Source organism: Chiloscyllium punctatum, chromosome 40 (genome assembly GCF_047496795.1).
Source record: "Chiloscyllium punctatum isolate Juve2018m chromosome 40, sChiPun1.3, whole genome shotgun sequence".
Classification (NCBI taxonomy): Eukaryota; Metazoa; Chordata; class Chondrichthyes; order Orectolobiformes; family Hemiscylliidae; genus Chiloscyllium; species Chiloscyllium punctatum.
The window spans coordinates 40,729,960-40,745,900 of NC_092778.1; the positions used below are offsets into that span (position 1 = coordinate 40,729,960).

At 39.3% G+C, this 15,941-nt stretch overlaps 1 protein-coding gene across 2 annotated transcripts in view; it reads right to left on the reverse strand.

The window, feature by feature from the left end:
- Positions 1–226: 226 nt before the first annotated feature.
- The window catches only part of LOC140464491 (netrin-3-like), a 187,840-nt gene continuing 172,125 nt past the window's right edge, over positions 227–15,941 (reverse strand). For both annotated transcript variants that reach the window (XM_072559616.1, XM_072559615.1), the window contains exon 7: positions 227–10,420. In XM_072559616.1, coding sequence (XP_072415717.1) covers positions 10,089–10,420 — 332 coding nt within the window. In that variant the 3' untranslated portion in view covers positions 227–10,088. The remainder of the gene's footprint in view (positions 10,421–15,941) is intronic.

A 15,941-nucleotide genomic window follows, 5' to 3' on the forward strand; every position in this document is an offset into this window, starting at 1 on the left:
TGAATTGACTGGCCTCTTTCATGTCAAAGCGCTTCTGTGACATCTTAGGCTGTCCACTCCTGTCATTATGCTTGGCATTCATTAATGCCTCTTTCTCCCAGATATAAATTATTTGTGTAATCGTCCTCATACTCCAAGCTAATTTTGTTTTGGTTTGTGAACTCTGGTAATTTTTAAAGATAAGAATATATTGCTACTAAGAATGAATACACAAGTAAGATAAAAAAATTTTTTGAACTTTTTTATTTATTTACAGAAACATTCAAATTACTAACTGTGACTTTACACAGCAGCAGTCATGATATCATTCAATATCCACCAACATTCAACTGTACACTGGAATGCTGGGAATGCAAGGCTCAGGACCCAGTTTCAAATGGGAATACCAAGGTCCTGGCACCCACTGTAGGAAATGTTCAATTAATTGAGATTAGTTAGATAACTAGATTTTTGTTGTACTAATCCTGTAATAGTAACAATGGAAACTCAATAACTTTATAATGTAATTGTTGAAAAGTACGATAAATAAAGAAGCTAAAATTTAGAATGCAAATTTACAGATTTCAGACCTTAAAATATTTCTCAACACGTTCATAATGAAGACATAGGCTGGAGTTTCCTGGCATGTGCTCAGAAGCCTGCAATTTTCCTATTCATTAGAATTAACTGAGAGAATATTGTGCACTGCCCATGCATAGAAGATATCCCAGCTACAGGTGCAACAGCCTAGATAAAAGATGCAGGGACAGGCTTCAACAGCAGGACAGATCCAGCAGAAGTGGTGTCACATTGGTACACAATCGAAAGGAGAGTCATGTGAGACCTCAACATTGACTCCAGGCCCTTGAAGTCTCTTGGGACAAGTTAAACATGGAAAGGAAACCTCCTGTTGATGGCAACCTTCCACCCTCTCTCAACTGATAAATCAATATTTCTCTATGTTTAGCATCACTTCGCAAAATCACTGAGGGTGGCAAGTGTGCAGGATTTAACTGAGGTAGGGGCTGTTCAATATCCAACACCAAGTATGGCTTAGCAGCACCTTTACTGAGCTAGCTGGTCAAATTCTGAAGGGTAGAGTTGCTAGACTGAGCCTGCAGAAGATGGTGCAAGAACCAATCAAAGTGAAAAATGTACCTGATCTTGTCCTCACCAATCTACCTGTCACTGATACATCTGTAAATGACAGTATTGGTAGGAGGTACTACTGGGGTGGTAACCTGGAAATCAACCCCCACTATTTCTGGAGTCATTAAAAATGTGAAAAAATTTAGTCAAACTATATAAAGTCCCCAAATGTATGTGACTGATGAACTCAGGTTAAATGAAACACTTAAGAGGTTTCCGCAGTTAACAAGAAAATAAACTGTTTATTAACTAACAAATTGTCTTACTTCAATGGCAATTAGGAAATGTGAATTACTAACTTATAACTCTACAACTTAAACTCTATCCCTTTTTAAGATCCCCCCTTCACAAACAGACAGACACACAAACAAAGCATCAACTTTAAGTGTGGAAAAAGAAAATCAGGGAAACACAGTTTGATAGCACTAATCTGGACTACGGGATTCAATGAGTTATTTTCTTTGCTTCTTTTCAATTGCCTTTAGTTCTTTGCTGTTAACACAAGCTTGTTGGCACACTGCACTCCCTACTCTTCCTACATGAGGCAATTTGCAGAAAAATGTGAGAAGAAGACAACTAGCTGTTATGAAGACTTTCTGGTGTTTCCACATGAGAGAGAGAGAGAGAAAGAAACACGCATGCGCACACACCCGCACAGATTTTTCAATGCATGGTGATTCCCTGCTGCTATGGTCAATTGGTGAGGAGCCAATCAGGGTGTTTTAGTCAACCAGTTTTCCTTTAGTTCAGGATCTCTTAGCTCTATGACATCAGCTTTTGCTCTCTTTGTTCCAGAAAAATGCAACATTGTATGTGCCCCACTATGTGTTCAGTAAATGTGATTTTTAAAATTGTAGCCATCTTTTTGCAGTCTCCTTGGCTTAAAGGAGTATCTTCCTTTTTTTATAAACCACATTGATATGTAAAGGAAATAAAAAGATGGAGGCAGAATCTTAAATGCATCTCAACGATATGGGCTATGGCAAAATGAGTGACTGAATTGGGGAGGCAATGTGGTGAGGCCCATCTCAATGCCAACTCGCACCACTTTTCACAATTGCTTTTCACAATTGGTGTCGTGAGATTCCTGCTAGGTAGCAGCAAGATGCCAAATGACAACGATCAATGTTTGATAAGCACCTTCTTAATACCACTACTCACCTCGTTAATATTCAGCCTCCCATCTGACCAAACTCATCAAACATGCTGGAAATCAAGGAAAACTCGATAGATAAAGCAATCCCTCATTGATTCAGCTTACTGCTTGCTCTGAATGATTTTCATGTGGGACACTGCGCACCAACATCTCAGCGCACGCTCCATGGACCCCACATCCATTGACATTGGTACCTGACATGTGCCAGCCCTCCAAAAACCCTCATGGCAACTGAATTCTGGGAAATCCAATGAATGATGAGATGTTCTGGGAACAGCATGTGATAAGATGGAGCTAAAATTGGATTTGAGAGGTGCCAGAGGGGCATGGTAGGTAATTATAATTTGGTGAGTTAATAAGTGAATCCGTTTGATCCTACAGTGACAAACCCTTCAAAAAAACCCAAAATAACTCAGACCTAGCAAATACAAATTGTAACTTTCAGCCCATGGCCTCTACAGCAGGCCTGCCACATGCAGTCTTGAATCCGAATTCGTGAATAATTAAACCACAAACGGGAGGAAGACCCTCCCAAAATAAGTCCCTCCCCAATGATGGTGGAACCCAACATGTCAGGGAAGGAAACAAAGTTGATATATTTGTAACCATATTCAGTCAGAAGTGTTGAGTGAAGGATCTACCTCGACTTTCTACTAAAGTCCCACCAACATAGATTCCAGTCTTCAGCCAGTTTGATTTATTTCCCATTATTAAAAATGGCTGAAGGTAATACAGAAAGGGCCATGTCCCTGAAACCGTTCCACACTTAGTACTGAAAACATGCTCCAGAAATAATTGTGTCCACAGCCATGATGTTGCAGAACAGCCACATCTACCTGACAATAAGGAAAGTTGTCCAGTTATGTGCTGTTTGCAGAAAGTGGGACAAGCCAGTTCAACTGTTTACTGTCCCATTAGTTGATTGCTCCACATCAACAAAGGGATGTAAGATGTGATTCACAAAGTTTTCAAAGCAGCACTTACTCAGTAATAACCTACACATTGACACTCAGTTTGGGTTCAACCAGGGCCACACAGCTCCTGACCTCATTGCAGCCTTAATTCAACTATGAACAAGAGCTGAACGCCAAACGTGAGGAGAGGGAGACTGTCCTTGACACCAAAGCAACATTCGGCTGAATGTAAGAGATAGGAACCTGAGCAATATTGAAGTCAATAAGAATTTGGGGAAAGCTCCACTGGTTGGAATCATATCTAGAATAAAACAAAATCGTTCTCATTGTTGGAGGCAAATCATCTCAATCCTAGGACAATGGTTGGTGATGGTGGCACAGGCTCAACCATTATCAGCAGCTTCATCAATGATGATTCCTCCATGATAAAGTCAAAAGTGGAGTTGTTCGCTGATGACTGCACAATGTTCAGCACCATTCACAACTCCTCAGATCCCGATGCAATTCATGTCCTAATGAATAAAGACTTGGACAATATTTACAACTGTGCTGATAATAAAGTAGTATTCACATCCCAGAAGTGTCAGGCAATGACCATCTCCAACAAGAGAGAATTTCATCTTCCTTTGACATTCAACACAATTATCATCATCAAATCCCACCATTAGCGTACTGAGAGTTACCACCGAGTGGAAATTTAACAAGCCCGGTCATATAAATACTTTGGCTACAACAGCAAACCAGAAAGTTGTAATTGTGTGGCAAATGACTAATCTCCTGACTCCCCAAAATCTGTCCATCACCCTATAAGACAAGAGACATGAGTCTGATGGAATTATGCCATTTGCTGGGCAAGTTTAGATCCAATGAAGTTAAGAATCCTGACATTATTCAGGACAGAACAATTCACTTTATCAATATCCCATCCATCACTTTATACACCAATCTATCCAATACCAGCACACAATGGCATCCATGAGTACTATATGATGACACATTGCAGCAATTCATCAAGTCTGCAGTGAGACTACCTTCAAAATCTATGATTTCTATCTCCTAGAAGAACAAAGTTAGCAGATACATGGGAATACCACTGCCAATAAGATCTGAGCCACAAACTTTCCAAACGTGGAAGTATATCACTATTCCTTCACAGTCGCTGCATCAAAATCCTGGAACATCCTCTCTTGCAGCCTTGTGGGCATATCTACACCATAGGGATTGTAGCAGTTCAAGGAAGTGGCTCATCTCCACATTTTCAGGGACAGTGGTAATAAATGTTGGTGTTACCAGCAACTTACACATCCCTTGAAAGAATTAAAAATATGTATGGATGCAAACACCTTTGAGGAAATACCAATTATGGATGCATAAATCGCCACGTATTTGCTATGGATGTGGAGTTGTGGAGCTGGCTTCTAAATTTAGGCCATAATTATTCAGTTTACAATTTTAAGGGTGAGTCGGATTTGAAGACAGCTAGCAAAGATATGGTTATAATGGCAACCCACACATCTGTGGCACTACCTATTACTCGGTGAAGCCAGGGAGTAACACTGGAAGGCTGTTACATCCACTGTGATGAATCAAGATAACAACATTTACCATTAATGCCAATCACCATTATGGTTTGTGAACCAGTCATACAGCAGTGAATGAAAGATAAGCCTTATAGATCTTATATGTTCATTGTCAAAATCACACCATTATCTTCAATCATGGAATCAGCTGAGCGAATGACTGCCATTAACGCTGGGGCAGATATAACATGACTTAGATACAGAGTAAAGCTCCCCCTGCATTGTCATCAACCTCTCCTAGAGCTGGTACATCAGGGTTATAAACTGATTAAAGTTCCCTCCACATTATTCTGAGAAACATTTCCAGAACACATAAAGTACACATTAGATACGAGTTAAGCTGCCTCTACATTCTTCCTAACAGGAAGTCATAATCTTTGAAACTAGTACTGTGCCCTTGACTGCACTAAACCATAAAGCAGAACTTCTTTGAAACAGAACTTCAACAAATTTATAAATCATAACGTGGTGAACAAATAACAGCATGAGAAGTTTCAACAATCATTTCTCAGCACCTTGTGCCTGTTACAGTCCAGTATACCTGAGTCAAGAGTGGGGTGCTGGAAAAGCACAGCCGGTTAGGCAGCATCCGAGGAGCAGGAGGATTGACGTTTTGGGCATAAGCCCTTCATCAGTATACCTGAGTGCTGGCCACATGGTGTTGTGTTTGTCAGGCAGACTGTAGTATGTAATAGACTATGCCATCAGTGATCAGCAACAAGTAACAAAGAACACAACCAGTTTCAGTTTATGTTATTCCAGATTGTTTTCCTTTATGACTAAAATTGGTACAACATTAATATTTTAATGATGTAATTGATCTTTAACAAGAGAGTAACTATTTCTTTTGCCAACCTTTGGCACGTTAAGATATGACAGTGAGGCAAACAATGAGAACTTGCCACTTGTTCTGTGTGAAGGCCCCAAATATGGAGGGCATGTAGTAACCCCTCTCTATGAGGCAGTCTTTCAAACAGGTGCAATAAAGTTTAACAAATTTGGGAAAATCTTGGGCTATTAAAGAAATTTCTTGCACAGGAGGAGGAATTGGAAAATCTGGAGAGTGGGGAGATTAACCACCCCTTCACAGTGTCCGCTGTGGCTCAATTGATAGCCTGATGGGTCTGAGTTAGAAAAAAATTGCAGATCCACATGGCACTGTACTTGAGCACATAATGATGAGTTGACAGTACTGAGGGTGTTCAGCGCTGTTGGAAATGTCATCCTTCAGATCATCCAGTCAACCAAGGACTTAACCTTCTCTTTCAATTAGTGATAAAAGATTTCATGTCACTTTTTTAAGGAGAGTGGAGAAGATGTTTTGGTGTCCTGGCCAATATTTATAAGTCAACCAAAATCTCATCTGGTAATTTATTTGTTGTTGTCTGTGGGAGTTTACTGTGGTAAAACTGGCAGCTGTATTTCCTACTTGCAACAAGTAATATTCTTCAAAAATACTTCATTGATGAAAACACCATGGGATATTTCAACAGACCATATAGATTTCCTATTTGAATTACACAGCATTGATGTGAGACTTTTAGAAATAATTTTACAGTCAGAATATTGTTATAATTCAATATGCTTCAGAGTTCTAGCAATGCACGTATAGATTATTGTCTGTGTTGGAGAGTGCTAGGAATTTCCATACGGTTATCAGTGATTATGACATGTTTTATTGGGAAATGTGGGTATTGGAGGATGCTCATTAATCTGCACAAAGTGCCTTCAAAACATATTGAGCATTGTTACTTTCTTGAACTGCTGCAATTTGTGTGCTAATGGTGTTTTCACAATGGTGATAGGGAATTCCAAGGCATTGGCCAAAAAACAAAATGGTGAATTTTAACACACAAAGATGGGTGATTAGATTCGCATGAGTTGTTAAAATTGTAAAGTTCTTTTAGATTACATTACAGTGTGGAAACAGGCCCTTCAGCCCAACAAGTCCACACCGACCCGCCGAAGCGCAACCCGCCCATACCCCTATATTTACCCCTTACCTAACACTACAGGCAATTTAGCATGGACAATTCACCTGCCCTGCACATCTTTGGACTGTGGGAGGAAACCGGAGCACCCGGAGGAAACCCACGCAGACACGGGGAGAACGTGCAAACTCCACACAGTCAGTCGCCTGAGGCAGGAATTGAACCCGGATCTCTGGCGCTGTGAGGCAGCAGTGCTAACCACTGTGCCACCGTGCCACCCACTAAACAGGACCCCAGCTTCCTCTAGCTTTAATGAGGGCAGGACAAGGAATGGGTAGCCAACCCCTCCAATACGTCTATTAGAAGTTTATGCATTTTAAGAGTTGGCAAATTTTGATTTAACTTGTGTCCAAAGCACTGGGACACCATCTGTTGAAGGGAGCTGAGAACAGTTTCAAGAAGCTAAAAACCTTGACTACATTGCAGCATCCATACAAAGATCCCTGGTATTGGGGATCAAGTCATTCTCCCTCTTGGGTCAAAAACTGAGTGATCTTGCAGCCTATGGCCTGATCTAACCATGTAAATCAAGCTGATTTCAAGTGGGAAATACCAATTAAAAGTCTACAACATGTGGGGAAATTCAGAACTTTGACATTTCCTTGTTTAAATCTCTCAGCGGTATTAACATGCGGTCTAACGACAATAGATGTTTAAGTTGGCTTGTGTACGAGTTGAGGGTTGGAAAGCTTGGAAACTATAATGTTTCTGAAACTTTGCTGCTTTTGTCCTTCTCAGTGACCTAGGTCACAGTAACATTGGTACATTATAGAATTATAGATTCAATGAAGAGTTACAGCACCAGCAGAACTGATCTGTCAATTACATGTCAGCTCTCTAAAGTTCTGCTCCCCTGCTTTTCCCTGCAATTTTATTTCAATTATAATTATCCGATTACATTTGGAAAGCCATGATTGAATCAGACTCCACCATACTTTCAGCAGTGCTTTCCAGACAATATACATTTATTCATCATGGTGCCATTGACTCTTTTTTTCAATTGATTTAGTTTATTGTTTTCTAGTTCTTGATCCTTCAAGCGATGGAACCAGCCTCTCCCTGTCTACGCTGTCCTCGTCCTTTAGAATATGTCAATAACATTTCCTCTAAGTCGTTTCTTCTTCAAAGAAAGCAATCTCAGCACCTTCAATCACTTCATGAAACTGAAAGTCCTCATCCCTGGAACTATTCCTGTTCATCTTTTCTGCATTCTATCCAATGGCATTACATCCTTCTTAACGTGTGGCACCCAGCACTGAACACAATGCATAGGTTGATTTCCTTGCTTTTGTATTCCATGCACTTGTTTATAAAAGCCATGATCCACAACATTTATTAAACACTTTCTCAATGTGCCCTGTAATCGGAAGTGATTTGTACACATAATTCCCCCAGATCCCTCTACTCCTGAACCTCCTTCAGAATGCCCTTTATTTTACATTACCTCTCTATCATTCCTGAATAACTACATATTTCTCCTCATTAGATTTCCATCATCTCACTCATTCCACCAGCCTATTCAAGTTCTTTTGAACCTTATCCTCCTCACATTTCATAGCTCTACATTGTGTAGATTACACATTCTATAGCTGTTGTTCTTGATGAATGGGGTGTGAATGGGATTTAGTGGTAGCATTACTGATAAATTGGATGATTGTAGTATATTGCATATTGAAGGATCGGGAAATGGTATATTGGAGCATGGTGTATTGAGGAATGTGAGTATTTGAGGATGTGATATTTAGAACAATGTAAAATTGTAGGATTTAGGATATTGGATGATGGAGTAAGGAAAAACATGCAATTTTGTCACACACTTCAGAATATCTCAAAGCGTCTAGCAGAATTTTTGTTTTTTTTAAAATGCTGTTCCTGTTGTAAAAATATAAACAGGAAAAGATGGCAATCAATTTACTCACCAAACTCTCACAAACATCAATTAAACGATAATCTGACAATCAGTTTTAGTAATGCCAGGTAAACAACAAACGTTGGCCAACACATCAGTTCTTCTGCAAGTAGTGTAATGGGATTATTTACATCCATCTGAAAGGCAGAGGGACCTTTGTACTAATGTGCTAGATGAAATTATGTGTTCAAGTCTCTGATGTGGAGTGGAACCAACAATTTTTCACTGAAGTGGTAATGCTATTACTGAGACAACACTGACTCCTTTATCAGTAGATGCCATATCTCACATGGTGGGTTGTAACAGAAGATGTGGTGTATCAGAAGGAGCAGAACATTGGAGGTGCTGAGTATCAGTGGGTGCAATGCATCAAAGAGAGAGGAGGGCAAATCAATGGATGCAGTATATTGGAGGATGAGAGGGTATCTCAGAGAGTAATGGTATATTGGCAGCTGCAGTATAGCAGGAGGTACAGTATTAAAGGGGACAGAGGAGAGTATGTCAGAGGGTATGGTGCATTGGAGAGCATGGAGGGTATACAAGAACTACAGTATCTTGGATAGTAGAATGCATTGGAGGGTGAAGAAGGTATATTAGAGAGTGAAGAGGGTATTTTTGGAAGGCAGAGAGGGTATATATCAGAGGGTGAAGAGGGTATATCAGAGGGCATTGCATATGGGATGTTGGGGTGAGTATATTAGAAGATAGAGTATATTGCAATACTGTTATTACAGATTGTCTGGCAAGGTGATCAAGGAAATACTGAAAAGGAAATATTTCATTCAGCTGAAGGTTGCGTGTCAGACAAAAAGGGTTTACAATGTTAACTTGCTTTGTAAAATCTAATTGAAATTGGATATTTTCAAATCACAGTTCAAAATACACAACGTTAACAGATAACTTGCTGCATGCCAAATGCTTTGTCTGTTATAAAACTCCTGGAACCTGTCCATATTTACACTCTGCGTTCAGCACAGCTGTCAGGTTTACATAGACCACCACATTTTGTCTCATATGTTAGTCATAACAGGCGAAAAATAAAAGAGGTTGGGTGGACTTCAATAGGAATAGCCAGCCAACCAATGGGTAGGACACGGGGAGTATGTGCCTTTGTCAGATACTATGTGGGCTCTGCAATCAGACAACAAAGCTACTATTGCAGTCTGACCTTCACCCCAGTGAAAGGAATCATGACCACATTTAGAAAAGGATTGAGCAATTTTAAAAGCACATTCAGCCAACAACTTTTTAATGTGTTGTGCTGAGTATCATGTAGTTTCCAGCCTCTAGTCCCTTCCTCACAGTCTCATGCCCTTCAGCCTGTTCTGAAAGGGAAATATTTTGAACCAAAGTGTATTTACATTGTGGCCCATGATGCTTCTCACAGAGTTTTTTGTCTGAATGAGTCAATCAGGCTTTCCCACATTTCCCTTTTTTCTCTTTACGTTGGAATTTCCGCAGTCGTCTTGTCCACACATCCCGCCACTGAATGACAAGGCTGTTCTTATCAGCCACTAAGCCTCCAAGCCTCTCAGCCACGCTGTCAGTGTTTCCCATCACTAGGTACTTTTTGGTCATTTGGATCTTTGGGCACTTGCATGCCAAGTCTTTCATATTAATCCATAGGAACTGGTCTGCCCGTTTAATCTTCTCATCTCTGCTTCGAAAAACTGACACAATATTCACGGTGAACTTTGCCCATTCATTTACTGTCTCCATATCTAGAACATTAACCTGAACCGCTGGAAAAAGACAAAAGAAGTTAGTCAGCTTTCAATTTGGATACACTTGAGAGTTATAAGGCATCTGATAATCATTAACAATTCTTCACTAGCATCCAAAAAACATTTCAGAAAAATTCTGAGTCTGTTTCCTGACAAAAAAAAACTTTAGAAATGCATAAGAATTTTTTCAGATGCCTCATTAGTTTTCTATTTTTACACTAACGGGCACCATCTGTTGAAAGCCTTATTACGTCTTGAACTGGTCTGCAGCTGCTCCATGACCAGGTGGTAAGAAGTAGATAGCACAACACTAGACCTCAGCTTTGAACTCAGCTGGTGTGCAACAACACTTTTTAACCAGGAATAAGAAAATCTATCTCATCACTGTGGGGAATCACAGAGCTTAATTGATGTTCTGTTGCTCTGGGATAGGATATTGATTAGGGCACGAATTACCTAATAGCTTTCAAGTTATACCCATTTATTGCTATTTGGGCCATGTATACACTCAGTCAAATGGCTTCTAATTCTATCTTTTTATCAGTTTTTCCATACAGTTTAGTCATTTAGGGGCTGTTGTGATAGTGTGGTAGTGTCCCCGCCTCTGGACCAGAAGGTCTGGGTTCAAGTCCTAATTGCCCCAGACATGTCATAACATATTTAAGTCGATGAAAAAAAAACTACATATATTTACAAGTGCACAGTTATGTTTGCATGCTCTGTCCCTCCAGCCACACTCTGGTTATCATTGCTACTCTGCATTGTTGCCTTCTCCCTTTAATTTTTCCAACATCCCCTCACCTGAACATCTCAACATCCATCTCCTCCACCACCCAATTACTTAGTTTCTTGACAGTCTTGTTTCCTTGAATTCTATCATGACACCTTGCCCTTTTCTGGAGAAAAGACCCCAGGGTGTTCAGTCTCTCCTGAGTTATAACCTCTCAATTATGAATCATAAAAATTTGAGAAGGATGTTCCACCCACCATAATTGGCCTGAGCTGGCTCTTTGAAAAAGCACTTATCCTTGGTCCAACGGCCCAGAATTATGTCTGTAATCCGTGTAGGGAACAGACAGGAAGTGATGCTGAAACCACAATCAGATCAGCCACAGTCATATTGAATGGCAGGAGCAGTTTGAGGGGTCTGATATTCTTCTCAAACTCATATTTCTTATGTTCCAAAATGTTTATATTGTGATGACCAATGTGGTGGCATCAACCCGTTATTTTCTTTTGTGTGATGTGCCTTTCTCATGAAAGCTGTAATCTGAAGGTGTGTTAATTAACTTCCTGATTATGATATAATTAGTTTTCAATAAATGACCATGTGACCTGGGTTGTCACAGGGATGAACAGCAAAGATGCAGAGTGTGAAAAGCTAATTGTAGTCAATGGCTTTTTGTGTTTGGTATTTAAGAACACAGGGAATTTATGAAAAGAGGAAATAAGCAAGGTTCTCGTTGGATAGACAGTTTTCTGTTTGTCAGTCTTCAACCAGATCTTGTTCTTGAAGCAGGCCTTATAGAGCACATAAAATGTGTTGTACAGTAGGAAAGGACAGAACTATAAGTAAAAAGCTAACCACTGAGAGAGTGTGGTTTGGTGCTGTTGAAGTGGTGTCAGAGCGCATCAGCGTATTTAAAAGGGTTAGGAAAGAGAATGTTTAGGAATTAAGCACCATTAGGATTATCGTGACTTGAGAGAGGGGTCATAGACTTATGCTGGTGATAACTCTGTCCATGGACTATGGAATGGAATATGATTATTGGCAAAAATAACTTAAGAACCAAAATGATCTAATGGAAATTAAACTTCCTTCAAAACAGAAGCTGTGCTGGAAAAATTGAGATTACATATGATCCTATGCTCCTGCAGGAAGTATTGCGAGACCTTGTAACTAAATGAATTGCATCTTTTCATTGATGAATTAAAGCAAAATTTGCTTTTTTTAAAATATCCATCACCTCTTAATTAATGTTTGAATTATTGAAAGTGAAATCATGTCCAGAGGATTTGTTTCAGTTGTCATTGTCGTGAATTCATTCTTTTACCATTTAAAAATTTTCAGTCTCTATAAGGATAGGTAGAAACATACCTTTAAAGTATCATCTCTTTACTAATTGTATTATTTCTTTGTCTTGATTTCTACCTGCCATGCTTTTACTCTTTTCACCATTCTGCCTGTCCCAAAGCCTAACATTATCCTCACCAATATTTATTAGCTGGCAAGTTTTGTAACATCTACAAATGTTATAATGCTATTTCCTATACCCCAAGTCTAGGTAATTTACAAAAATTGAAAAGAGTAATGAACCTAAAACTGACCTTTGGGAATGTTGCTACAAATCTTCTGGAAAACATCCATCCACCAACACTCTCTGCTCCCTGTCACTGAGCCAATTCTGTATCCATTCCAGGACATTTTCCTTAACTCAATGGATTCCATTTTCCTATCACTACTGATACCCTTTTTTAATGCATTTTATGACACAAACATTCAAATTAGGAGCAGGAATAGGTCAATTGACCCCTTGAGCCTGCATTGATATTTGATAAGGTTATGGCTGATCTGATTGCAGACTTTTCCCCTGAGGGAAAAAAGAATTCTCTTAATCTCTATCTTAAATAGGACATGCTTTATTTATTGACCTCTGTCTCAACTGTACTTAACAACTGAGCATCCACAACTCTCAGGTAGAGAATTCACGACCTTTGAATGAAAAAACGTCTCCTAATTGTAATCCAAATGGTGAAACTCTTATTCTGAGACCGTGATGGGAAATATTCCCTCAGCATTTATCTACACTTTCAAGCTCCTTAAGAATTTATGTTTCAATGAAATACCCTTTCATTCTTTTACGCTTCAGGAAATATATGCCTAGACCACTCAATCTTCCCTCAGAGAGTCATAAAGTCACACAGCATGGAAACAGACCCTTCAGTCCAACTAGTCCACGTTGACCAAGGTTCCAAGCTAAACTAGTCTCACTTGCCTACATTTGGCCCATATTTTGCTAAACATTTCCTATTCATGTACCTGTCAAATTGTCTTTTAAATGTTGTAAGTGTAGCTGCATCTATCACTTCCTCTGGCAGTTCATTCCATATCTTCAGAGTGAAAAACATGCTCCTTAGGTCCCTTTTTAAAATCTACTCCTCTCACCTTAAAAATATGCTCCTAGCTTTGAACATCCCCAAGAAAAAGACCTTTGCTATTCATTTTATCTATACTCCTGATGAATTTATACAACTCTATAAGGTCACCCCTCAATCTCCTATGCTCCAGTGAAAACAGTCCCAGTTTAGCCAGCCTATCCTTATAACTCAAATTCTTAGTCTCAGAAAAATCCTGGTAAATCTTTTCTGAACTGTCTCCAATTTAGTAATATCCTTCCTATAGCAAGGTAACCAGAACTGTACGCAGTACTCCAAGAGTGACCTCACCAACATCCTGTACAAACTCAACATGACTTCCTTGCTCCTATGCTCAATAATCTGAGCAATGAAAAAAAGCATACTAAATGCCTTCTTAAACACTCTGTGTAACTGTGACACAAATTTCAAAGAACTACACACTTGAAACCCTAGGTCTCTCTGTTTCATCAACATTACTGAAAGCCCTACCATGAACTGTATAAGTCTGGCCCTTGTTTATTTTATTAAAATGCAATATGTCACATTTATTTAAATTAAACTCCATCTGCCATTCCTCAGCCCATTGGACCAATTGATCAAGATCCCTTTGTAATCTCAGATAACCTTCTTCACTGTCCACCACACCAAAATTTTGGGGTCATCTGCAAACTTACTAACCACACCTCCTAAATTCTCTTACAAATTGTTTATATAAATGACAAACAAAAGTGGACCCAGTACCAATTCTTGTGGAACACTGCTGGCCACAGGCGTCCAGTCTGAAGAACAACCCCTTGTCTCCTACCATTAAGCCAATTTTGTATCCAATTAGCAAGCTCTTTCTGACTCCCATTTTATCTAACTTTCCTCATTAGTCTTCCATGCTAAACTTTGTCAAAGACTTTACTAAAGTCCAAGTAAACAACATCTCTCATTCTTTTATCATCAATCTTTTTGGTTAAGTCCTCAAAAAACTCAAATTTGTGAGACACAGTTTCCCATGCACAAAGACATGTTGACTGTCCCTAGTCAGTCCATGCCTTTCCAAATGCATGTAATTCCTATGTTTCAGAATTCTCACCTTACTCACCTCTGATGTCAGACTCACAGGTATATAGTTCCCAGGCTTCTCCTTACTGCTTTTCTTAAATGAAGGCACAACATTAGCCACTGTCCAGTCCTCCGAAACCTCACTCATGGCTGTAGATGATACAAATATCACTGTTTGGGGCACCGCAATTTCTTTCCTATCTTCCCACAATGTCCTGGGATACACTTGATCAGGTCCTGGAGATTTATCCATCTTCATGTTTTTTAAAACCTCCAGTATCTCTCCTTCTGTAATATGGACTGCTTTCAAGACATCAATATTTATTTCACTGAGCTCCCTAGCCTCCATTTCATTCACAATAATAACTGATGCAAAATATTCATTTAGTATCTCTCTCATCCCCTGTGGTTCAGCACACAGATGACCTTGTTGATCTTTATGGGACCTATTCTCTCCCTAATTGCTCTTTTGCTCTTAATGATTTTGTAGAATCTCTTATCCTTTTCCTTATCTGCCAATGCTATTTCATGTCCCCTTTTTACACTTCTGATTTCCCTCAATAATGCACCTACATCCTTTTACTCTTTAAGAGATTCACTTGACCCCAGTTGTCTATATCTAATAAAGGACTCCTTATTCTTGACCAGAGCTTTAATATCTTTATTCCCCCATTGTTCCCTATTCCTACCAGCCTTAAACTTCACTCTAACAGGAATATAATGCCTCTGAACTCTCATGATCTCACTTTTCAAAGCCTTCCAGTTGTCAGTCGTCCCTTTACTGTGAACAGTCTACTCCAATCAACTTTTGAAAGTTTCTGTCTCATACGATCAAAATATGTCTTACTCCAATTTAGAACTTTAACTTTTATACAAAGCCTATCCTTTTCCATTACTATCTTAGAACTGATAGAATTATAATCACTGTTAGTGCTTCCCCACTAACATATCAGTCACTTGCCCTGCGTAATCTCCCAAGAGATGATCAAGTTTTGCTCCTTCTCAAAAAGACACATCTACATATTGATAAAGAAAATTTTCTTGAGCACATTGATAAATTCCTCTATGTCCAAGCCCTTAACAATACAGCAGTCCCAGTCAATGTTTGGAAAACTGAAATCCTCTACTATTACAACTCTATTATGCTTCTTATTTATCTCCAATGTTTTGACATATTTGCTTCTCAATTTCCCGCTGACTATTGGGGGGTTTATAGTATAATCTCATCAAGGTGATCGTTCTCTTCTTTTTTCTGAGTTCCACCCATATAGCTTCACTAGACGATCCCTCAAAAACATCCTAAGTCCAGAAATAATGTTTTCCTTAATCAAAAATGGCCATTCCCCCTCCT